The sequence below is a fragment of the Armigeres subalbatus genome, chromosome 1 (genome assembly GCF_024139115.2).
Source record: "Armigeres subalbatus isolate Guangzhou_Male chromosome 1, GZ_Asu_2, whole genome shotgun sequence".
In the NCBI taxonomy this organism is placed as follows: domain Eukaryota; kingdom Metazoa; phylum Arthropoda; class Insecta; order Diptera; family Culicidae; genus Armigeres; species Armigeres subalbatus.
Window position 1 is genome coordinate 210,671,530 of NC_085139.1, and position 25,094 is coordinate 210,696,623.

At 41.7% G+C, this 25,094-nt stretch overlaps 1 protein-coding gene across 1 annotated transcript; it reads right to left on the reverse strand.

Moving 5' to 3' along the window:
• Positions 1–18,465: 18,465 nt before the first annotated feature.
• On the reverse strand, positions 18,466–22,165 carry LOC134206965 (uncharacterized protein K02A2.6-like). Its single transcript, XM_062682706.1, has 5 exons — positions 21,817–22,165; positions 20,865–21,440; positions 20,469–20,615; positions 19,800–20,423; positions 18,466–19,724 (listed from the first exon to the last, which is right to left on the reverse strand). Exons 1-5 carry the CDS (start codon positions 22,163–22,165, stop codon positions 18,466–18,468), a joined length of 2,955 nt encoding a protein of 984 aa, XP_062538690.1.
• Between the last annotated feature and the right edge of the window lie 2,929 nt (positions 22,166–25,094).

The following is a 25,094-nucleotide window of genomic DNA, read 5'->3' on the forward strand; positions in this document are numbered from 1 at the left end:
ACACTCAAAAACACGACGTTTCAACGAATAGAAATTAACATTTTAAAGTCTGACTAAATTCGCCCTAAAGTAGACCCCCTGGGGGTCCATAATAGGAATTTGCCTCCCTATAGTCGACATTTCATTTGATTTTTATGTTCCGTTTCGGGACGTTTTTCTTCCCTATTATGGACCCCCCAAAATATTCCTATAGTGGAACTCTCATGTTTATTTTTTATATAATTGTAAAAAATCATTTAATTTTACTTTCCATAGCATTTCCAATGCATGTAATCAAATCATAGGACTGTAAGGTAGGTTCTCCCGATGGAATTTCATAGCAAAATGTTTACATTGTGCTGTAATAATGCAAAAATGGCTAGAGGGTCCACTATTGGTTGGGGTCCACTATAGGACACTTTACCCTATATGTGCCAACAGCCAGCATGAGTTAACCGCCGGAAATTTGTATGGCGAAAAACATCTAACGCGGGTTTTCTCAAAGTTAGGGATTTTCAAGAAAAACTATTTGGTACTATTTCTGTACACGCCCGTTTCAAATTACTCAAAGACTAAGTGAAATTGACGTCTCTTTTTTCTGACGGAAATCTTTCTCATTTTTTCGTAAAAAGTGGAACTAATCAAAATTTTAGTAGTTCCACTTTTTACGAAAAAATAGTAAGATTTTCGTGAGATAAAAAGATACGGCAATACAATTTCACTCAGTCCCTGAGTGAAGAGTTCATTTTCTACTATGTCTAGGATAGCATAACCTTTTCGAACTTTTGGGTTTTTAAGCAAGGTAATGATAAAAATTAAGAAAAATCTAGAGAGTAAATTGTTTCAAATCAAATCATGAAAACAGTCTTCAGTCGAAATGTGAAGGAAATTAGCATGTCCGTACGGAAATTGATATAGGGACACGGCAGGTATTTTCGTCTGTTCGTCATAGTCTCGAAAACCAATAAAAGAGACGCTTTTTTGTAAAACTCATACGTACCAAATCGTAGGCTCCGGAGAAACGTTCTGCTATAGTGGAGTTCTAGCAAATGTACGTGGCTTTCGTTGGTTTTGGCCCCTATGACAATGGACGGAAATACCTGCCGTGTCCCTAGAGTGCGGCACTTTAATCGTCAGCTCAAGACAAAACTCCGAATATTATTCGGCTTAAAGTTATGTTGATCTCATAAAATTGAAATACGTTTAATCTCAGTGTACTTCTCGAGAGTTTTTTTTAGCATAATTTAAATGTGGTTTTGATATATTTTGATTGATCGTGTAACTGAGGATACAGTGTCAATTCACTCACACAAACAAACATAGTACCACCTCGGCTCACCGACAGCGCTGCTAACAGTGTCGCCCGATTTCAGGCTGTGTTGCCAGTCTTCTTGATAATGTGGTCTTCGCTAGAACCAAATGGACCCGCGAGAATGACAACATCGTCATCGAAATCCAAGTTCTGGTAAAAGAGGATGGACCTCCACCCCTCAAATGGCGCTACGGCAGAGTGACCCACATTGACAGGGGAGATGACGGGAATATTCGCGTCGACGTAGTGAAGACGAAGGACGGAGAATACCGGCGCGCAATTTCTAAAATCTGCGGGCTGCCAATAGACCATCCATCGTCACTCGTAAACCACGAGCCCGCTGATAATAACTGATGACATCGCTCTTCTATCGCAGTGTCCGCGCTGTGCAACAACCGGAGGTCTACGGGCCTCCGGTCCATGTAAGTATTGTTTATTTAATGAATATTAAAAAAAAACTCAAGGAATGTTTGTCTCCCATCATGGACGAGTGCCACAATCCGTGGGGACGAGCGCAACAACCCACAACCACAGCGCTGGATATACGATCGACGATTACGAGAAAGAACGTTGGAAAGACGAACGACGCAGACCTGAGCGATGAGCGAGTACCCTGATGCCTCAGTCACAGAACCGGAGCCAGCGCTGGCGCTGATCGAGTAAGGTCGACAGCCGAAGTAATGTTTGTCAACAGCTGATCGTGAGACTTTCAGTGCATATGAAACACGAGTAGTCACATGTTAAAACCGAATGATATTGTATTAGTGTAGATCTGCGATCCTAGCTCCGGTCATCTTAGGGTAGATAGGTTAGAAACTCGCAGCTTATAGACACGAACAAAACTAGCTCTGTACACATCGTTGATTCGTCCAGTCCTGTACGGCCATGAAGCATGGTCATGCAATTGGAGACTATCGAATTCTCAAAGTGTTTGAGCGGCAAATACTGCATGCAATACTTGGCGGTCCAAGAACGAGCGACCTGGAATATGACGTTACATTCGGTTTTACTCGGGACAATACGCAGGGGTACGACCATCATTGGTGTAGGTTGTGAAGATATCTTCCCTCAAATAATTTCGGCCATATATTTGAACCGATTACTCCTGTGTGCTTCGATTTGCTGACTTTAGTGAAAAATTTGAATGTAAAAAATGGTCCAATTTTCCTATTTCTCAATTGTTTTGGGTGTAATAAAACCACGCTGCACGAGGAGACGTCGGATATGGATAAGTGTGTTTCGTTGCAAATCTAGCAGAAAGAGTCGCAATTAGGATTGGCCTTCGCTGGCTTTGCGTTCGTACTTTCGTACCGAGCGACAAACCGGAGATGTGTTTCGATCTCGTTGCCGTTGTGCAGAAAAGGCGGAATGTCCCCTTCTTACCTCATGAATAAAAATTCAATTCCGGGAGCAAAGGAGAGCGCAAAATGTGCGCAACCTTTGCTTCGCTTCGGTTGTCGCCAGTGCGGCAGTATAGGATACAGCGTGGCGGCCGCTCTGTGCCTAACCGTGCCGAGTGTAAACATGCATAATTTTTGTCGACTTTTCGCGACCGATTATGATAATCGACGCGAAACGGTTCACAATGGAAATGTGTTTTCTTCCCGGTGACAGTAAACACTTCACGGCTCAGCGAACCCAGGAGTGGATGTTTTCCCTTCACTTCGGTGAAAGGTTGGCACGATGAGTAGAGTGGGATCGGTAATAAATAACATGTTCGGACATGGATCATAAACCGTGTCAAATTTTGAGTGAATCAGTGTAGAGAATGGGAAAAGCCTAATTGGAACGAAGCTCATTCTCGTCAGCAGGACTTGATATGAGATAGAAATGTAATCATCCAATCCTATCTGTTTATATTTTCTTTCACGTTGCTCCACCACTCTTAAATAGTGTTATTGCAATGCTCTGTTTCGGGTGATAGAAAGACGTAAGGTGCAGATAGGATTTATAAATTAGACAAACAAGCTTTAATGTATTTTTATGGGGATTTAAACTGATTGTACACTCGTGTACAGGACCCATAAGTAGGTAAGTAAGATTTGAACTGAAATTGTGGAGATGATTCAAAAAACAAAATTGCGACCAAAATTTATTTGCGTATTGCCATAGACAGAAAAATGTTGCTTTTGTCGGTTCCTATAGGTATCTCCAATTAGGCACATTACATTATCTCCAGAATAGCTGCGGAACGGAAAACAGATAATCGTTCTATGACACGGTTCACTGTAAGATTTCCACCCTGTTGAACCCTCCACTCTAATTTCCCACCGAATATGATTGCACACGACAGTCTGACATTCTCGACAGAAGCAGGGTCTAGTGCACATATCCTCCGACAAAGAGTACCGCCGCCTTTTGGCTTCTGTCAACGACACGTCATTGTCAGTTTTTACTATTACCGAAACCTGTATCCTATTCCGCCGTCGTCGTCGTGGATCTCGTAAATATTCGTGAGGAAGCGTTATTTAGGACCTTCTAAATCTGAAATACAGCGGAACCGTTGATCTAGCCGGTGACAGCAGTGGCGAAAAAACATCGGCGACGGTGTGCATTAGTACCGTTGTTGACAGTAGCGGAACCATCATCTGTCACGTCCGATTAGGGCTGCCACGTGATACGGTCGGTGGTGGTGATGTCGTTTTGCGCTCGAGCGGCTAAAGTTGCAATATTTTCCCCCGTTTTCTTCCTGCAAAAACTGAATAATGTATACAACTCAGCTACATTTTCTTACGCTGTAATATTATTATTGCTTCCTGTTGATGACAAGGTGATCACGAATTTTCTTTTTCAAGTGAAATTTGTATGGTTAAAAACGAACTTTGGGATTAACGGGATTAAATCGTTCATCGTTTATGGAAAATCAACATTTTAATTAATTTTTACAAAGAAATTATAAATACAGGGTACGTACACCTGCGAAATTTTAGTGTACGTGTACGTACTATTAGAACACATTTTGTTGCCTTTTTGTTTATTTTAGAGTGACAGAATGTTTATAAAACCACCCGGAAGCCAAAATTTTGATAGAAGGCTCTGTACTCTCAGCATATTTGTATTTGATAAAGTACACAACGGACCAACAGGACCATTGACCAAAATCATTGGCTTTGTAAATGTGTGGCTATTTTTTAAATTATTTTATTATATTTTGATGTTTCGGAAAATTCATAAATTACGTGACTTTCGTAGTAATAATGTCTAAAAGATATGTTACACATTGTACATAATTATGCACGTAACTACAAAAAGCGACGAATGGGGTTAGTTGATGAATCATTACACTTTTACGTGACGTATTTGATGGATTTCCCCTAAAGATTTTATGGAAATGAAAAATTTAAGGTTGCCCTGAACTGTCACTGTCGTTACGACTCTATTGGTTCCATTTATGCCTTTTCCCAAAGCGATAAACTGTCAGCTACAGAAACAGTCGCATCGTGTTGGTTTGGAGGAATCTTTATTATGATTCGTAATTCGTATGAGTACCTAACACTACGATGAATATAAAGATATAGAAATCTGATTCCGAACAGGATAACTTGCTAAGTTATTTTAATTGTTTCGTCTTTAGAATCGTTTTTGCCTTTTGATCAACTCAGCTCGACGAGTTGAAATGGTGACAACATATTTTTGGCAACATGGACACTAGATCCCTTTCTATTCAACATAGTCTTAACCAAACATAAAGATTCTTTTTTTCTGAAAATTTGAGAATTGTTCTTCAGGAAACTAAGGAATTGCTCCTAGAAAGCCCCCTGAAATTCCTACTAGATTTTTTATCGTATTTCACTTATTTAAAAATTGGTTTGGAAATTCAAGAATGTTTTCCTCCGAAAATTCCTTATGAACTTCAATTGAAATAAAACTTCTTATTTGAGAATTTCTACTAGATTTGTTTCAGATACTCTTCTAAGAATTCCTCCGAGTATTTCTCCAAAAAATCCATCGGAAAATCCATCAATAAATTATCCAGAAAATCCTCCTGAGACTCAAACTAGGAGCTCCACCACGATTTTCTTCCGAAATTACTTTAGGAAATTCCCCAGGAAATCCTTTGGAAACTCCTTCGGATACTCCCTTAAAAAATCCTTCGAAAATATTCACGAAAAAGGAACTTCCCGGAGCAGTTTTTGGAAGAATTTTCTGCAGAATAGATTGAAAAATATCTGTGGGAATTCCGAAACTATTTCTATTTCTGGAGAATTTGTGGAGGCAATTTTTTGTGTGAATTCATGGAGGAATTTCTGGAAGAAAATGTGGGAGAGTTACTGTTTAAGATAATGCTGCGAATTCCTGGAAAATTTCTCGGAACATCCTGAAGGGCTTTTTGGATGATTTTTTGTTGCAATTTTAGGGGAAGTACCAAGGATCTCCAGTAGCCTTAGGAGCAAAAGCGTAGAATTGCCAATCCGGAAATTGCGAGTTCGATTCACGGTCCGGTCTAGGATTTTTTGGATGGGGCAAAATTAACAACTACCTGGGCATAGTGTATCTATTGTACTTCCCACATAAGATACATAATCGTGCAATGGCGGGCATAGAGAAGCGTTCAATCAATAACTGAAGAAATGCTAACAGCAGGCCAAGTTCCATTTGGAATGTAGAGTCATTGAAGAAGAACCAGCAGACATTTTCTCCGGGAGAATTCCTTAAATAATTTCCAGAGGTATTTCAAAGGGAATTTTCGAGGGTAATTGCGAAAGAGTTTTGACGAAATTTTCGGAAGAATAGCTGGAAAAATAGCCAGATGAATTTGCAGACAAATTTCTCAAGGAATTTTGCGGAGAATTCCCGTAGAAAAATCCCTGAACAATTTTCCGGGAGAGTTATGGGAAGAATTCCCGGGGCTTGAGTGGGACGTGGCTATCAAAGGGCTTCCACGTGAGTTTCTGAACAAATTTAAAGGGAACTGCTGGAAAGACGTCGAAGTAATTAAAGAAGAAATCTTGTTGAAATTTCGGGAGTAACTCCAGGGAGAATGTCAGAAGGAGTTTACATGAGAATTTCTGAATGATTTCTAGTTAAATGTGGAATTTTTAAAGAATTGATGGAGAACTTTCTGGAGTAACTCCTATGAGTCCTAGACGAATTTTTGGAGGAATTTTCGGAGGAATGTCTTGTTACCGGCGGGTAACATTTAATTAGATATATATTAAATCCATTCAAGCGTGAAGACAAATTGCTAAAATTTTAACGGCGATTTCAAATTTACACGGTGGGTGGATTAAACGCATACCCGACAATGAGCGATCTCGACCACAGCGAAGGTTTGATTGAAAGCAGGAAGTATAGAACGCCCGCTTTCCTTGGGGAGATGAGTGACCAAGTCAGACGGTGGGTGATCGAAGCCGATGAGATAAAGAGGCAGTTGGATTTGTGGCTCGGTGGAAGGAGCTTGTTCGGTGGGAATCGTGTGGTTTTTATATTCAGCAACACAGAGGTGCCATCTTGGGTAGACGCCCGTGGAAACTACCCCATCCAACCGACATCACCCGTCTGGATCATCGAACAATTCGATTGTGGATCCACCTGGTGGTAACCCTACCACCCGGCATCCCACCCATCACGCGGTTGAACGGCAGCCCGTAGGCATTGTCGTGACACCTGGCCACCCGACGGGGGATTTGTAGGCCGCATCATCGTCCGGTGCCACTCCTAACGGCCACTAGTGCGCTGCGTTATCGCCTGACCCCTCTTCGGCCGCACGATTGTTTTACCATCGGTCGACCTATTCTTTCAAGCCTACCGCGAGCCACGTTGTCGCCTCGCAGTCCGTTAGCGGCATCACTATCCGGAAAAGCGTCGACTACATCGTCGTCCGGCCACCTGACGACATCTTGATCGCCAGCCGCATCACCGCCAAGCCACTCATCGGCTGCCGCATCGTCCGACCGCCCGTCGGCCACCTAGCCACTCGCTCGTTGGCTACATCGGCATCTCCATCGACCGCACCCTGCACCGCCTCATCGATCGATCTCCCGCCGATTTGCCCTTCCGCTCGGCAATCCGTTGGCCACCCCGATACCTAGCCACCGCTTTGGCTGACTCACCGTGCGACCAGCCGCCAGCCATCGATAATTTGGAAGCCAACTAATCACCCGTAAGTGTATGTTTGCAATTTGCATGAATAAACGCCTCTCAATTAAAATTAAATTATTCGGTTGTCTTCACGCTCCCGAAAGCCTCCCCACACCTGACACCCTGAGACCCGGAACAAAAGAGGCCTTTTGAGTCCACCCCAAACGGCTGCCGTGGCTAGACCAGCAGCTAGGGGTTTAGGCCAGTTCCCTTCTGGAACTGAGCGATTCCGGGGCCACAAAATTAGAGTCTTACAATCAAGAGGAGCTTCCAAATGAATTCCTGGAAGAACTTCTTGAGGAATTCCCGAAGAAATTTCAGGTGGAATTCCTGGAGGAACATTCGGAGGAATATCTGAAGGAACTTGCGGGGAAAATCGTGAGGAAATTCTTGAGGAACTTCTGGTGGAATCCCTAGAGGAACTTCCGAAGGGATTTCTGGAGGAACTTTAGGACGAATTCTTGAAGGAATTCCTTCATGAATGAATGAATTCCGAAAAATGTATAATGCACGAAAGTGATTGATGCAGGCACACCCCGCCGCCAATTACTTTGGAGAAACTACTGTTCCAGGAAAACTTCTTCAAGAATTCCAGTAAGAGATCTTAGCGGAATCTTAGATGGAACTCCTGGTTGAATCTCTAGTGGAATCCAGAGATGCATTTTTGAAAGAAGTTCTGAAAATAGTAACGCTGCTAATTTCTCAAGAAAAAAATTGTCACCGACACGTGGATAGATTGGAACTTAACAGTAAACTGAATTAAACAATAAAACATCTTATCGTCAATTTAATTTCAAGATTCGGCTTTCATCTCATAGCTCCTATTTTCATCCCATCAAAAACAAAGTAATGAAAAAGAATTTGGTTTGTTCCTTATTTTTGTGATTTTTGTACCAGTGAGCACGCTTGTTAGCAAAATTGGTGCCGAATTTCTTTGTTTTGCGATGAGATGAATATATGTTCAGTGAGATGGAAAACGGAACAGTTCTCCTATTTAATTTATTCCTCAGGGAAATATTCTCTGGTCAATAAGGTGAATTAATGCATGTGGACGGGTTCTAGAACTCTAACTAATTCCCTTGATAGATATAATAATTCATAATATTACGTAACATATTAAGGACCCCACGCATGTGCCATGATCAGAACATATCCAATTTTAACTAAAATCGTACAAAAAATAAAACGGATTTTTTTTGGTGTGCTTGCTATCGAGGTAAAATGTACGTACAATCTAGGGTACGCACTATCGAGGGTACGTACTATTGAGGTATGCCTGTATTTATTACGAACTAATAATGATTGATGTATGGTTTTTCTTTCATTGCAAATATTTGATGTCTTTATCTTCATTCGTTTACCTATATTTTTTGTTTCAACTTGTGTATTGCTAAGAAAAAATAAATACTAGTTTACTATTTTTACCCAGAATTCTTAATTCATTATTTCTATTTTAGTGAAACAATTCTAATTCTTTCATTGTGGAAATTTCATTTCACTGCCAATATAGAATTTATCTCAAACGTTTTGACCTTGAGCTTGAGCTTGATTGATAGCCCGTAGTTGCTACTCCATTATGACCAGATCAGCTGTTCTTGCACCGAGAACCAACAGATGTTTGCTTGGGACTAGCACTCATCTTCAATGTGCAAGTACTGGTGATCTCATTTGTTAGGTTGCCAATGTAGGGAAGGTAAGGAAATGATGATGCAATCACTTGTCCACTGCAAGCCGAATATATCTCTGCACTCGCCACGAGTTCATGCGGAATTTATTGGAATTTTCGGATTAGGTTTGTAGGGCCGACGATCGTCTTGGTTGACGAGCTACCAATGTGATAGATAGGAGGAAGCAATTGAAGGAATTTGTATTTGGATATAGGAAACGAGCTTTTTTTCTGTTCATTTTCAAGTTTAGCAGTTACTGCATGAATAGTCTATTTGAAGGTATAGAATAACAATGCAAACGGCATGGAAGTCCATTTCCAGTTCTAGCGATGCAGGGTTTGCAGAAATCACTTTCATTAGATATTAATAATAAAAAGAGGCAAAAACTGTTTCGAATTATTACGAGCCAAGTTTATCAGGCGTGTATGGGTACAAAAGTAGGGATGAATCGATACAAGTAAATACGAGTAAATATTCGATACTCTTGATTCGATACCAAGTACTTTTGTAATCGATACTATGATGTCCGATACCTAGTATGTATCGAATCGGAATACTTGAATCAATCGAGTACTCGATTTGAAGCCTATTGAATCTAATAAACCGAAATAATCTGCAAAATTATTATTTATTATTTATTCAGACTAAGGCCGAAGTGGCCTGTGCGGTATATAAGAGTCTTCTCCATTCGGCTCGGTCCATGGCTACACGTCGCCAACCACGCAGTCTACGGAGGGTCCGCAAGTCATCTTCCACCTGAACGATCTGCAAAATGTTAGTATTTAATTCGAATGAAAAATGTCAAGTTTTCATTTTTCTCCGCTCAACACTTATTTGTCTTAATTGCGGTACATTATTAGTGAAATTGGCAAAAGTAAACAAAGCTTTTATTTCTAGATTTCTATTGATTCATACAAAATTGAGGACAGTACGTGTGGCCTGTCCTCAATCCTAAAGTCGTCCTTATTATGCGGGACAGTCCCGAATTCAGTCTACTTGTCTCGCATTCCGGGCGTGTCAGAAAACGTCCCACATTACATGATGAATCTGTGAATTTGATAGACTATGGATTCCGAAGAAAGTCCTAGGAATCAGTAAAAATCTTCGGAACCTAAAATCATTTGAATAACCTCAAAAGTCTGAAGAATTTGGTCCGGTATGATGGTAAGTTGAAAGGGTCACGCCAAGGAAGATACCTCAACGCATAACGAACAAAACGAGATTGGACGGCTTCTATTCTCGAAGTCCAGCTTTCAGAATAAGGGCTCCACACGACAGCAGCATATTCAAGTACAGACCGCACTAGCGAGAAATACAATGCTCGCAAGCAGTACGGATCCTTGAATTCATTTGATATTCTGAAGATAAATCCCAGGTTTCGATTAGCTTTCGCAATAACATACGAGTAATGCTCTCGAAAAGACAGTTTTGTGTCTAGTTGAACGCCAAGATCCTTAACTACTGATTCTCTCGCGACTATTTCACCTTCAATATCATAGTTCCAATTGATTGGGTTCTTTTTACGGGTGAAAGATATAACCGAGCATTTTTTAGTACTGATTAACATCTCGTTGATTCCACACCATTCTGCGAAGGCATCAACAAGTTTCTGGAGTTTCAAACAGTCTTCGAGGGACTTAATAACGATATATATTTTAAGATCATCTGCATACAGAAGTCGGCAGCCTCTAGGGAGAACAGCGCAAACATCATTGATGAACAAGGAAAACAGCAAAGGGCCTAGGTTGCTGCCCTGAGGAACACCGGAAAAATTCGAGAAGGAATTGGACTGAGCTCCACCAATCTTCACAGACAGACGTCGATTAATTAGGTATGATTTTAACCAGTTGACAAATTTTGGCGCAGCACCCATCCGCTGGATCTTCGCAAGGAGAAGGTTGTGGTCAACACGATCGAATGCAGCTTTCAGATCAGTGTATATAGTGTCTACTTGACACCCGTATTCCATATTACATAAGCAGAACGATGTAAATTCTGTGAGGTTAGTGACTGTTGATCGACCAGCAAAGAAGCCATGTTGATCATTTGAAATATAATTCCTTACTTCATGAAACAGTATTTTGTGAACCAGAATTTCAAGTAACTTTGATCCTGCACATAAAGATGTGATACCGCGATAGTTGTTCACATTGCCACGGTTGCCTTTTTTGAAAACTGGGATAAGGATGGATTTCTTCCATGTATCTGGGAATACTGATTGTGCCATAGATTGATTGCAAATAGCAGATAGAGGAGCGCAGAGTGCCAAGGCACATTTTTTTTAAAACAATGGGTGGTATACCATCTGGTCCTGGTTGGCAAGATGTTTTCAGTTTGGTGATAGCATCACAAATATTCGCTTCAGTGAAAACGATGTTCTGCATTCCTAGTAGTCCTTCTGGGACATTACGAAGAGCGGCTACGATGTGCTGCGCGGATGCCACATCCGATTTGAAGACGCTTGAGAAATGGCTTGCAAATAGATTGCATATCTCCGCAGAAGATGATGCTGTTTCAGTACCATAGGACATAACGGAGGGAAAACCATTTACTTTACGCTTTTCATTCACAAATGTCCAGAAGCGCTTGGGATTACGCTTCAAATCATTTTGTCTTCGTCGCACATAATATGAATATAGTAGTCGGTTATAGTTCTTATATCTATTACTAGCGACCTGAAACTCTTGTTTTGTAACTATATTCCGATTGGCAGAATAGTGCCGTAAGGCTTTAGCACGTTTACGTTTTAATATTCTCAGGCGTTGGTTCGACCAAGGTTGACCTTGAGTACGACGAGTTGCAGGAGCATAGACCCGAAACAACTCGAGAAGCGTATCAGTGAGGATTCTAACAGCATCGTTCACATTTTCAGCAGTATACAGTGGTGTCCAGTCTTTTTCTAAAATGGCACGGTTTAATGCGGAGAAATCAGTTTTACGAAAATTGAACTGAGAAAGTTCCATGGTATCTATAAAGGGTATCTTCTGCGGACAGTTAAGTGATACTAGGAGAGCAGGAAGGAATGCATCCATAGCAACCAGTGGCTCATCGGCTTCAGTAATGCTACACTGGCAAGCATCTTTCTCATAGCAGAAAACCAGGTCCAGTATACGATCACTATGATTGATAACTGGGTTAAGTTGGTTCATATCAAGCACCGACATACCGTCAATCAGCGCTGAGTTGGATCTATTGAAAGATGATTTACAAGGGTCGGGGTATAGGAAATTGTTAGGGACATTTTTCCATACGAGTCCAGGCTGATTATAGTCACCAAGTATAAGGTGGGAATCATGCAGCCCAAGTGAGCCCGCAACGTGACTGGCACACTCAATATGCTGCTCAATGTAGTGAGGATCAGTAGCGTATTCTGGTGGTATATATATCACACCAATACAAACATCGTTCGAAGCAGTAGAAACACGAACCTATAACTGCTCCAGTTGGTCATGTGCAGGAAGCGTAACATCAACAGATTTCAAGCGATTCGAAACAGCGACAATAACGCCGCCACCTCGTTTCTTTCCGGTTATTTCAGCATTCCGATCCTTCCTATATACGGTATACAGGTCTCCAAACAGTTGCGACGAGAATATCTGATCATTCAGCCACGTCTCGGTGAGAACAATCACATCATAATCTGCATCAGACGTTGCGAGGTAAAACTCATCCACCTTCGTGCGTAGCCCTCTCACATTTTGGTAGAAGATTCTTAAATTATAACGTATCGGAGTATCCATCGATGTGTTCATATGCTGATCAGGTACTACATCGTTTAATTGTGGGTAAATTTGCAGGGAGTGCGGCAGGTCAGTCGGCGATCGACAGTGGTCAGTTACACCAGTCAGTACAGGAACATAGGCTTGAGTAGGGTCTGCAAGATGGAGGTATCGCTATGACAAGGTGCAGTAGTCATCCCTGCTTCGGCGGGACATATACCAGTCTTATAGTTACCTGAGAAAGAAAGGAAATCCACCGATGACTGATACCGAGTTCGTTCAGTGTAATGTTCTGCATACAACGAAGGCGCTAACTGCTATGTAGAATAGTCAATTTTTTGACGTGCTTTATTACGCCTTTTGATAAAGATCGGACATTTCAGGCTCCAAGAAGAATGATCGATATCCACCAAAGCATCAGATTTCGATGTACGTAGGCGATTCGTTTTGTCGCAGTTGATACACTTCTCATAGGTTGAAACACATTCACCAATAGGATGACCCTCTGCACATCTAGGACAACAGGTTGCCTTGTCACACGAAGAAGCTAGATGACCATATTCAGAACAGTTGTAGCATCGCGTAACATTAATATCTTCAGTGACTCTGTGGCGTTCCCATCCAATATTTATGTACTGCAGCTTCATGATAGCATCGAAAGATACAGCGTCCAGTTCTAGTAATACACTAAACCGTTCGATGTTCTGTTTTTGTGATTTGGTGACGCGCACCAGTCGGAATTTAAAATCTGAAGGAAGATGGTTTTGAGCTTTTATTTTCCGTAGCAGATCATTTTCGTTGAAGTCAGAAATGAGACCGACAAGCTTAATTCTAGGATGTAGTGGTTTCATAATTTCTATAGTGTATTTATCCGATAGTGAGCTGGATGCTGCAGAAGCAAGACCTGATGCTTGTTCGCTAGTATCACATTGGATCAACACGCTGCCCGAATCCCGAAAACGTACTTCTTTAACCGCAAAAGCAGTAGGATCAAGTTTTTCACACAAATCAGTTTTCGTCACCGCAATTTCCTGGCTAATTTTAGGACGTAACAGTACCGTTTTTTCAATATTTTCAATCCGTTTTGTTTTGACTATCGGCGATTTCAATTGTATTGTATCAGCAATTATTCCAGCTTTCACAGGAACGGTAGACACTGCTTGAGAACTAACATCAGATGTAGTAGTTTTCTTGCGCCTGCCCGATCGTAATACCCAGCCAGACTCATGAAGATTTGTACAGCTGGAAGAAGTCTCAGAGTTTTCCAACTGGATGCTATTCTCATGGAGTACAGTAACAGGAGATTCACCATTGCGAATCTTATCAGAAGATGATCGTTTTCGTTTATTTCCACTACGACAAACAGTGGCAAATGACGGTCGTACTGCAGCTGAGTTAGAACTGCTACTACAGGGTGTTGTAGGTAGCAAAGCAGAGTTGCTGACTTGAATACGTTTATTAAAGACGGATTCAATACGCAGCGATATGGAATTCTCGATTAGTTGGAACTGTTTCTGGATTATGCTCTCAACATTAGAAATAAGATCATTGGTGCGGCAGTCCAGCATGTCGAATTTAGCATTCATCTCAGAACATGTTTGCTGTATATGGTTCAAACTGATTTGCATTTTTCGACAGTCAAAACACATGTACTTCAGTCCAACGTTGTCTTTCATAGCATTAGCTCCAGCTTTAGTCAGTTCCGAACAGCGGACATGCAAAATTTTTCTGCATCCACCAAAGCAGTACACACGGTCGCTTTCAGTAACGATGCTTTGTTCACACACACTGCATAACACCGACGTCATCGCGATCGAAATGCTGTCGCCTTACGGCGATGGACAGAGCAGGGAATCAATTGTCAATAGTCACAAACAGTTTTGGTGTAGTAACATTCAATATTAGCACTTAAAGTGAGAATGGCATTTATAACCAGGAACTACTCTTTAAGCTGAACACTTTGGTATAACTTGATGACTATTGGGAATAGCCTATCAAATAAGTGCTTTATCATGACAGCTTGTGAAAAAAAAGTCTCTTGCGGTATGCCATATATCGTGAATGTTTACAGAGGTGATAAGTGAGAGATTTTTTTATTCTCTTTTGGATTCAATCCCTGCTCAAATATAACACCATTCATTGTGATGGGGAAGAGTCGTTTGGCCGATTTTTTTTTCGAATACCACTAGGCCGAACAAACCATTAGACCGAATCACATCTGTCCGGTCATACGGCCTAATAGGTCATTTGGCGTCTCACTTCTCAATCATCATTTCTTACTTCTCACTGCGAAAATAAGTTGTGAGAAAATAGAAATGATGAGAGAGAAGTCAGACTTCTGCTTTCTCACTTTGCTCTTCTCACTTTTCACAGTGAGAAGCAAAAAATGAGATAAGATAAGATATATGAAAAATATGGAGTGAGAAGTGAGAATTTCTCACTCCTTATTTCTTACTTCTTACTGTAAAGTGAGTCGTTTCACTTTTCACTTCACACTACTCTATTTTTACTGTGAGAAGTGAGAAGTTGGCTCCTCACTTCTCACTCATCATTTTTTACTTCTCATTCCTCATTTCTTATTTCTCACTTCCCATTTCGAACTTTTCACTTTTTGCAGTGAGAAGTGAGAGATGAGGAAAGTAAGGTGTCTCACTTCTCATTTATCTCTTCTCATTTTTCCCAGTGAGAATTGAGGAGTGAGAAATAAACAGTGAGATGTGAGACGTATCACTTCTCACTCATCATTTCTCTCCTCTCATTTCTCAGGTGTCTCACTTTCACATCTCACTCTACGTTGCTCACTTCTCACAGCGAAAAGTGAGAAGTGCGAAATGAGTAGTGCGATGTCTCACCAAATGACGTATTCGGGCAAATTACTTCCGGCCAGATGGGTTTCGGTTTAATGGTTTGTCGGCAAAAAACGACACTTCTTCTTTGTGATTCACCATACAATTAATTGTTGTTGGTGTACACAACTAGGGGCCCTCCTTAGCCGTGCGGTAAGATGCGCGGCTACAAAGCAAGACCATGCTGAGGGTGGCTGGGTTCGATTCCCGGTGCCGGTCTAGACAATTTTCGGATTGGAAATTGTCTCGACTTCCCTGGGCATAAAAGTATCATCGTGTTAGCCTCATGATATACGAATGCAGAAATGGTAACTTGGCTTAGAAACCTCGCAGTTAATAACTGTGGAAGTGCTTGATGAACACTAAGCTGCGAGGCGGCTCTGTCCCAGTGTGGGGATGTAATGCCAACACAGAAGAAGGTGTACACAACTGAAAGGACAGATTCATTGTGATACAACTCTTAACTAAAAGTTATCGTCATTGTTCTTTTATTTTATTCTGATTCGAAAAGAATCTACTGATATTTCAAAAAGAATTCTTTTAGGATTCCAACGATTCGTTACGAAGAAGTCCAATTTATCAAAGCAGGGTTCCGAACGGATCCCTTCAGGTCATCCGAATGGAATGTTCTCCGGCTTCCGAACTGGATCATGGACCTCCAAATGGAATAGTTTTGGGTTCTCGAATGGAATTATTTTAGACGTCCGAATGCACTTCGTCCGAACGGATCTTTTTGGTTTTCGATCTGAATCCATCTGGCTTTTGGCCTTTTGAACAGAATTTTTATGGGCTTCTGAACGGAATCATTTTGGGCCTTCGAATGGAATCCTTTTGTGCTTTCGGGCGAGATCCTTTAGGATTTCCGAACGGTTTTTGTAGTTTCAATCGCAACATTTGGTGCTGCTGAAAGGAACCCATTTTGGGCTTTCGAACAGAATCTTTTTGGTACTACGAACGGAATCCTTCTGAAATTTCTTACAGGAGATTTCGTTTCAGAAGAATGACATTAGGGAAAAAAGGGCAAAGGGTCTCCGCTCGAGAATTCAGAAAAGTCAATTCCAAAGAAGTCTAATGGTTAGAAAACGGATTCCAAATGCGACAATTCTAAGCTTTAGAACAAAGTTCTTTTGGACCTCCGAACAGATTCATTTTGTGCTTCATTTCTGGAATGGAATACGGAGTGAGTGCTAGTAATGGATCCCTTAACGACTAAAATTTATTTCAGTTGTTCCGCTAGAGCGAGCCTCTTGACAAATTGTAGTTCTGCTGCACCAGATGACAAGCAACAGGTACCAGCATCGTGTTTCGTACATAAAACTAACCAAAACATTCATTTTTACCAATAAAGAAAGCATTTTAAAATAATATAGCTAGCATGCCTATTATGGCCATCCCCGGGTCCATAATACGCAACGTCGGGTTTGAAGTGGTCCCTATTTGATTTACATGTTCTATTCCCACATGTTCCTGATGCCTATTATGGACCTCCCTTTATGTGCTAGTAATGGACCCTTTGGCGTATGTGCATTTACAAATGAGTTAATTTAACTAAATTCCTACTTCCCAATCCATAACAAATGTATGGAACTGCTGTCCTGTTACATGAAGCAATTCCATCCGTCGGAAGTTTGCAGAAAACAGTCCATTCCAGCGTTTAATTTGAGATTTCGTTCACGGGGTCCATTATACGCACAGGGTCCATTACTAGCACTCATTCCCTAATTTTTTCTCCCGAACGGAATTCTTTTGGGCTTCTGGATGAAATTGTTTTGAGCATTTAAATACTTTTGTGCTTGGGCTGGCGAACTAAATCTTTTCGAAAGTTCTAAAACCAAAGAATTTCCTCTAAAGTCATCCCAAATTTGACCAAAATGTCACTTACACCCCTTTGCTTCTAACCCCCTCAGTTCTTTTTGACTTCAGGATGAAGTCATGGAATCCTTTTGTGTTTCCGAACAGAAAACTTTCAGACCTATGGGCTTAAATCCTTTTAGGTTTGCGAATAAAATCCTTTAGAACATCCAAACACCACCTTTTGGGCTTCTGAATGGAACTTGTTGTGATAAATGGGCTGATGATTTACACAACAAACAGATTAAAATCTTTATTTAAAACTAATTTCAACAATTTAAAAACGCGGCGTGGTTACTGTTGCGGTGGTGGTGAATGCACTTAATCAATGACTATTGCTGTCGGCTGACAGATCGCTTCCTCTCGTTCACTCGCTCGGTAGACGTCAGTCGCTCTGACAGATTGTGTCAGACGATGAGCCCACCGTTAAATAGATGGTGCGTTTCAGGGTCGTAGGGTGGTCCTCCCAACACCTCCCCCTCTTAAAAGAGATGATACGGCTCATACCTCACGGGTTGTCTTCTGGTTCTCGAAGACTGGCGAAGCTGGCTCGGTTCCTGCTGAATAGTAGCTCTTGGTGGCTTGACTGGTGCTCGGCGATGAACCTCCCTTGACTGTAGTTCATTGAGGATATTGCTGCTTGCTGAAGCTGACTGCAACGGTTCGGATGGTTCTGGTACTGTTGGTACAGTAGCTGTAGGTTGACTGAGACCGCATGAATCCAAAAGTATACTGAGCGGGATTTGAGTACACTTGTTTTGCGCTGTTGATGATAGTTGTTCTGATTCATACCGTTTCTTCAGTTGATTGCAGTGTGACCTAATAAGGTTCCGCTTTTCCGGTAGCCGCACGTTGTAGATGACTCGACCAATCCGTTCTAGTACTTGACCGGGTTCCCATGACCAGGTATTGTTTCGATGTACTTTCGTCCAAACCAGCTCTTCTGCATCGTAGTTTCTTGCTTTCGTGCCATGCTTACGGTTGAACTGACTTTCTTGCCTTGATTCGGCTTACTTATTGAACGAAGATGGTGGTTTCAGTAGATCTAGTGATGTCCGTAGTTTTCTACCCAGTAACAGTTCTGCTGGTGACTTCCCTTCAGGTGCGCTACGACAAGGAGTTGAGCGGTAGCACAGAAGAAAAGTGTCATAGTGTCGGAGTGTTTCTCCCCCCGATGTGATTTTACGAAGTCCTCGCTTGAAAGTGTGGACGAATCTCTCGGCGAGTCCGTTTGACTGTGGATGATACGGCGGCGTTTTCAAATGTAGGATGCCACTGTTACTGCAAAAGGCTTCAAAATCTTCACTGGTGAACTGTGTACCGTTGTCTGTAACCAATGTTTCCGGCATTCCATTTCTGGCAAAGATCTCACGGAACATGGCCACTGTAGCGGACGTTGTAATACGTTTGGTAGAGATGACTTCTGGCCACTTACCGAATGCGTCGACAACAATCAAATAGTAATTACCGTCGACTGGTCCAGCATAGTCTGCATGAATCCGCTGCCAAGGTTTTTCTGGTGTAGGCCAAGATTCCATGTTGGTTTTACTGTTGGTCTTGGCTGCTCTCGAACATTCTACGCACGTACGAACACGATGATTGATCTGCTCGTCGATTCCAGGCCAATAGACGTAGTTACGTGCTATGGATCGCATTCTTTCTACTCCAGGATGTCCTTTGTGTAGTACTCGTAGAACTCGATCTCGAAATTTTGATGGAATAACCAGTCGTTCCCCATAGGTGAGGCAATCGGAGACAATGGCTAAACTGCCCCGACGCTGGTAAAACTGTTGAAGCTGTGGATCGCTGATTTTGGACTGATTTGACGGCCATACTGTTTGAACGAACTGCTTAACCTGCTTCAATACTGCATCCGACTGTGTTCCTGCTTGAATCATCTTGAACGTGACTGGCAGAGCTTCCACTGATTGCTTGACGATGTCTTCCAGTTCAATCGATGCGATGACGTATTCTTCATTCGGACGGACGTGAGTGTTGATCAGGCGAGAAAGGATATCAACATAACCAAAACTTTCCGTACTCACGTATTTGATGTTGAAGTCGTACAGTAGCAGCGTTAATGCCCATCGCTGAAGTCTGTTGGCTGTATATACTGGAATGCCTTTCTTGGAACCAAAAATAGCTAGTAGTAAAGGCTTGTGATCCGTTTCCAGTATAAACTGTCGTCCAAAAATCATACGGTGGAACCGGGTTACGGCGAAAATCAATGCGAGTCCTTCCTTCTCGTTTTGGCTGTAGTTGGACTCGGCTGGTGTAAGACTTCACGAAGCATAGGATATCGGTTTCACTGATCCATCTGGTAGCTTGTGGGCAATGCGCGCACCGATTCCGTAATTTGACGCATCCGCCGACACTATGATTTCCAAGTTTGGATTGTAGTGCGAAAGTGTTAACGGTGACTGCAGGATTTCACGGAACCGATTGAATGATCGCTGACATGCTTCTGACCATACCCACTTTGCTCCTGATTTCAACAGCTGATCCATCGGGAACCGTAACTTACGCATTTCCGGAACGTATTTTGCGTAATAGTTTACAGCTCCTAGGTATGAACGGAGTGACGAAACATCTTGAGGCGGTGGCATGGTGGCGATAGCTGCTGTCTTATTCGGATCGGGTCTGATTCCATCACCATCCAGAATTTGCCCCAAGTATTCCACTTGTTCCATGTTGAAATGGCACTTCTCGATCCGTACTGTAAATCCGTACTGTTCTAACCGTTGAAGCACTTGTTTCAGATTGTAGTCGTGTTCTTCTTTAGTGCGACCACCCACTAACACGTCATCCAAATAACCAGAGGTCTTTTCGATACCACTCAACACTGCGTCCATGATCTGCTGGAATGCACCCGGAGCTGATTTGATACCAGGTGTGAGGCGAGTATAGCGGAAAAGTCCCTTGTGGGTGTTGACTGTTAGCAGATGCTGATCTCGGGGATCCACTTCCACTTGTAGATACGCGTCCGACAGGTCGATTTAACTGAAAAACTTGCATCCGGCCATCTTGGTGAAAATGTCTTCTGGCAAAGGAAGCGGACACTGATTCGACTCCAAAACATCGTTGAGACCCGTCGAAAAATCAGCACAAATGCGAACCTTACCGTTCGGTTTCCGCACTACGACGATCGGAGCTGCCCATTCTGAATGATTGATTGGTTTGAGGATTCCCAAATTCTGCAATCGATGAAGTTCATCTTCTACCGCACCTTGTACACTGTATGAAACTGGACGTTTTGGTCGGTAAACTGGTTTTGGTTCTCCTTTTAGCGTCAATCGCACTTTTGTTTTCGTGCAAAGTCCCATTTCGTTTGAAAACACTTTTGGGAACTGAACTTGCAGAGACTTTTCGGTACATGTTTGTTCAAATCTGACCTTGTTACAAAACGAACTGATAGGCACGTCCCATAATCCGAAAAGCTCATTCCAGTCAGAGCCAAGAATGTTTAACTCCAGATTGGGTGAAGCAACACGACACAAACATCTCTTCGTTTTGTCACTGATGTTTACATTGCACAAAAATTTCCGGGCAAGATCAAGTGATTCCCCTGAAGCAGATTTAGCGTTGCATAACCGTGGAATTCCTTGAGGTTGTCCGATTTTTCGCCACAATTTGTCGGAGATGATTGTTATGTCCGACGCTGAATCAAACTGCAACCGAACCGGAACATCGTTGATATAGATTTCCACGTACTTCCTCCGCTGACTGATGTTCTTCACTGACACAATATTCACATCCTTGCTGTGCTTAGAACTGTACTTTTTCTTCTTGTTTTTACTGCCGCTGGTATTTCCAGATGAAAAACAGGCACAATATCCTTCTTTATGTCCTTTTTTCTTGCACTCGCGACAATCGGCAGAAAAATGCATTCCCCCACATGACCAACATGGGGTTTTCGGTTGATTGTTGTTCACTTTCCCCCCGGCACCTTGTTTGTGTTTAGGCTTGGAAGGTCGATCCTGATGAACTGCATTAACAGCACTGAATGATTGCTGTTTTTCTACAAGACTGTTCTTCCACCACTTTTTCCAGAGAAATGTCTTCTGTCTCATTCAATTTGGTAATCAACCTCATATGAATGTCCGAATCTCGCGACGATTTCAGACCACACACAAAAATGAGACATTTAAATTGCTCTTCGGACAAATCTCGCAACTTGAAGTTCACACACGCTTTGTTCACTTTGCACGAATACGACACAAAATCATCCGAATCTTCTTTTGTCGTTTGCAGACACAAATAACGACGGTGAAACACAGAAACTGGAGATCCAAAAATCGTTTTCAATTTCGCGACTGTTTCACTGAATGTTAACTCTTTTGATAGTCTAGGCAAAATAAAACTTGTGAACCGTTCATGCGCTGCTGGATTCAATTTCCTCATCAGCAATCGGACTTTCGCAGCATCGTCGAGTTTTTCGGCATCTTTGTCGAACAAATCCGCATACCGTGCGTACCAAGAGTCAAAGGTACAGCCTTGCTCCGGATCATAAACGAACTCAGTGATGTTGCTAGAGAGCGAATCCAAAACAATTTCGTCCCTCGACAACTTCTGAATCACCAGCTGGGTTGCTGAAACCTGCTGAGTGAGTTGCGTCATCAACTGCTGCTGCTGTTGGAGGATTTGCATCAGCATCTGGTTGGAATTCTGCGATGCGCCTCCTGATGCCTGCTGTACTGTTGGATCCGGCATTATGCTGCTAACCTTGAATTTTCACTGCACACACGCGGTATTTTTGTCGACCGAAAAACTGACTTTTTCCGACGGAATTTCGCGAAACCGACTGTTGCGAACAGCACAGAAGTCACCGATCTTTCAGCGCGGCAATAAATACACAATATATTGCGTCATGCTATAAAGCTACATATATTTCATATTAACATTAAGTAGTACGTAAAAAATTATAAATCAATACTTACATCTTCGGTGTTTCACTATGCAGCAACGGAAACTTTATTTCCGTCACTCCCGTGCTGCTGCTTCATTTACTCTGATTAGATATTTTGTTTGCAGCAGAAGAACACCGAAGATGCATACACACACACAAATTATTTCTAATTCTACTCATACTCAGGGGTTTACAATTCTATTCTCACGTAACACCGACACTGAATATACTCGTCGCCACTTTGTTGTGATAAATGGGCCGATGATTTACACAACAAACAGATTAAAATCTTTATTTAAAACTAATTTCAACAATTTAAAAACCCGGCGTGGTTACTGTTGCGGTGGTGGTGAATGCACTTAATCAATGACTATTGCTGTCGGCTGACAGATCGCTTCCTCTCGTTCGCTCGCTCGGTAGACTTCAGTCGCTCTGACAGATTGTGTCAGACGATGAGCCCACCGTTAAGGGGTCGTACACTAATTACGTAAGCACTTATGGGGGGAGGTGGGTCTGCCATTTTCTTACGCTCCATATAAATAAAAAAATATTTGTATGGGAAAAATCTTACATTGAAAAACCCAGAAAATTTGCTTACGTAATTAGTGTACGGCCCCTAAATAGATGGTGCGTTTCAGGGTCGTAGGGTGGTCCTCCCAACAGAACTCTTTTGAGCTTTCGAGCGTCATATTTCCGGGCTTCCGAACAGCATAATTTTGGACTTTGGAACATAATTATTTTGGGCTTCAAAACGAACATGCATGGGTTCTCTGAACGGAATTCTTTGGGTCTGCGAACGGAGTTCTATTGGGAATCCGATTGGAAATATTTTTGGATTTCTAATGAAATTACTTTGAGGCTCCGAAAGGAATTCTTTTAAACTTTTTATCGGAATTTGTTTAGACTTCTGAACGAGAACCGTTTGAACGTCAAAATGCCGCCTATTAGGCTTCTGAATGGAACCCTTTCAAGCTTCCAAACAGAATAATTTTGGGCTATAGAACGAAGTTTCTTTTTTGAGTGTCTGAGCGGAATTATTTTGAGCTTCCGAACAGAAATCTTCTAGGTTTTTGAACTGAACTCATTGAACTCATTTTGAACTTCAAAAAGGAATAATTTTGTGCTTTCGTGCAGAGCCCTTTTGGACTTGCGACAGAAATCGTTTAGAACATCCGCTTTTTAAGCTTCTGAATGGATACTTTATGGGCTTCCGAACGGTATCTATCCGAGATTCCGAAAGGAATCGTTTTGAGTTTTCGAACGGAATTTCACTGGGCCAAATGCAAATCTTTCTGGTTTTCCAATGGAATGGATTTATTTTGGCCTTTCGAACGGAATCCGTCCGGGTTCCGAACGGAATTCTTTAGGCCTTAGAATAAAGCTTTTTTTGAGTCTCCGAACGGAATTATTTTGGTCCTCCAAACGGAATTATATTGGGTATTCAAGTGGAAATCTATAAGGTTTTCGAATGGAATTGTTTTGGGCTTCTGAACGGAGTTTTTGGCTTTTCGAATGGAATCCACCTGGGCTTCCGAAAGGAATTATTTTAAACTTTTGATCGGAATTCTTTTGGGCTTTTCAATAGAATCCTTTTGAGCTTCCGCACGTAAACATTTTGTGCCTTCAACCATAATACTTTTATGCTTTTGGTCGGAGTCCTTTTGGGCTTCCAAATGAAATCTCTTTGAACGTCTGAACGCCGCTTTTTGGTCTTCCGAACGGAATTATGTTGGGCTTAAGGGTCAAGGACCGTTGGGCAAAGGAAACAGCGTTTTGAATGATTCACCACCGCCGGTGTATCGTCTGTCTCTATTTTCGTCCTTCGGAAAATTGTGATTGTGCTAGTGCAACACCGGGAAATATCACAAACACTCATTCATTCCCCTAATTGCTAATTAAGTTTTGCGCCTCCGAACAGAAATCTTTTAGGTTTTCGAATTGAATTATTTTGGGCTTCGAACGGAAATTAATTTTAGGAACGGAATTATTTTGAACTTTAGAACGTAGCTTTTTTGGACCTCTGAATGAAATCCTTTTGAGCTTCCGAACAGATTAATTTTCAACATTTCAAAACTTTTGGACTAGCGAATTTTTTTTCGAAAATCCAAATTTGGGTTTTAGAACGGAACCATTTTGGGCTTCCAAATGGAAATTTTTTTGATTTCCGAATGGGATTATTTTGGGCTTTCGATCAAAATTATTTTGGCCTTTCGAACGGAATCCGTCTGGGTTCTGAACGAAACACATTTGGGCTTCTGAATGGAATTCGTTGGTATTTCCTAACGCAGTCATTTTGGGCTGCTGAACACGCAACCATTTTGGGCTTCTGAACAGATTTTTTTAAATTTCAAACGTATTTCTGAGATTTTTTTATGGAAGACCAAACGGATTACCTTGATGAATTCCGTTCAGAAGCCCAAAAGATCTCTCGTAAGCTCAGAAAAAGTCACTTCCAAGGAAGATCGATTATGAACGGAATGCTTTTGGGCTTACGAACGGAATCATGTTAGGCCTTTAATCGGAATTCTATTGATCTTTGGAGCGAAAATCTGAACGGAAATATTTTAAGCTTTAGTACGAAGTTCTTTTGGGCTCTGAATAGAATCTTTATGGGCATTCGAACGAGATTTTTTCGAGCTTAATTCTTTTGCGGTTCCAGCCAAAATGTTTCGACATTTACAACTGAATATATCTGGGTTTCCGAATGGAATTCCTTTGGGCTTCTGAGCGATT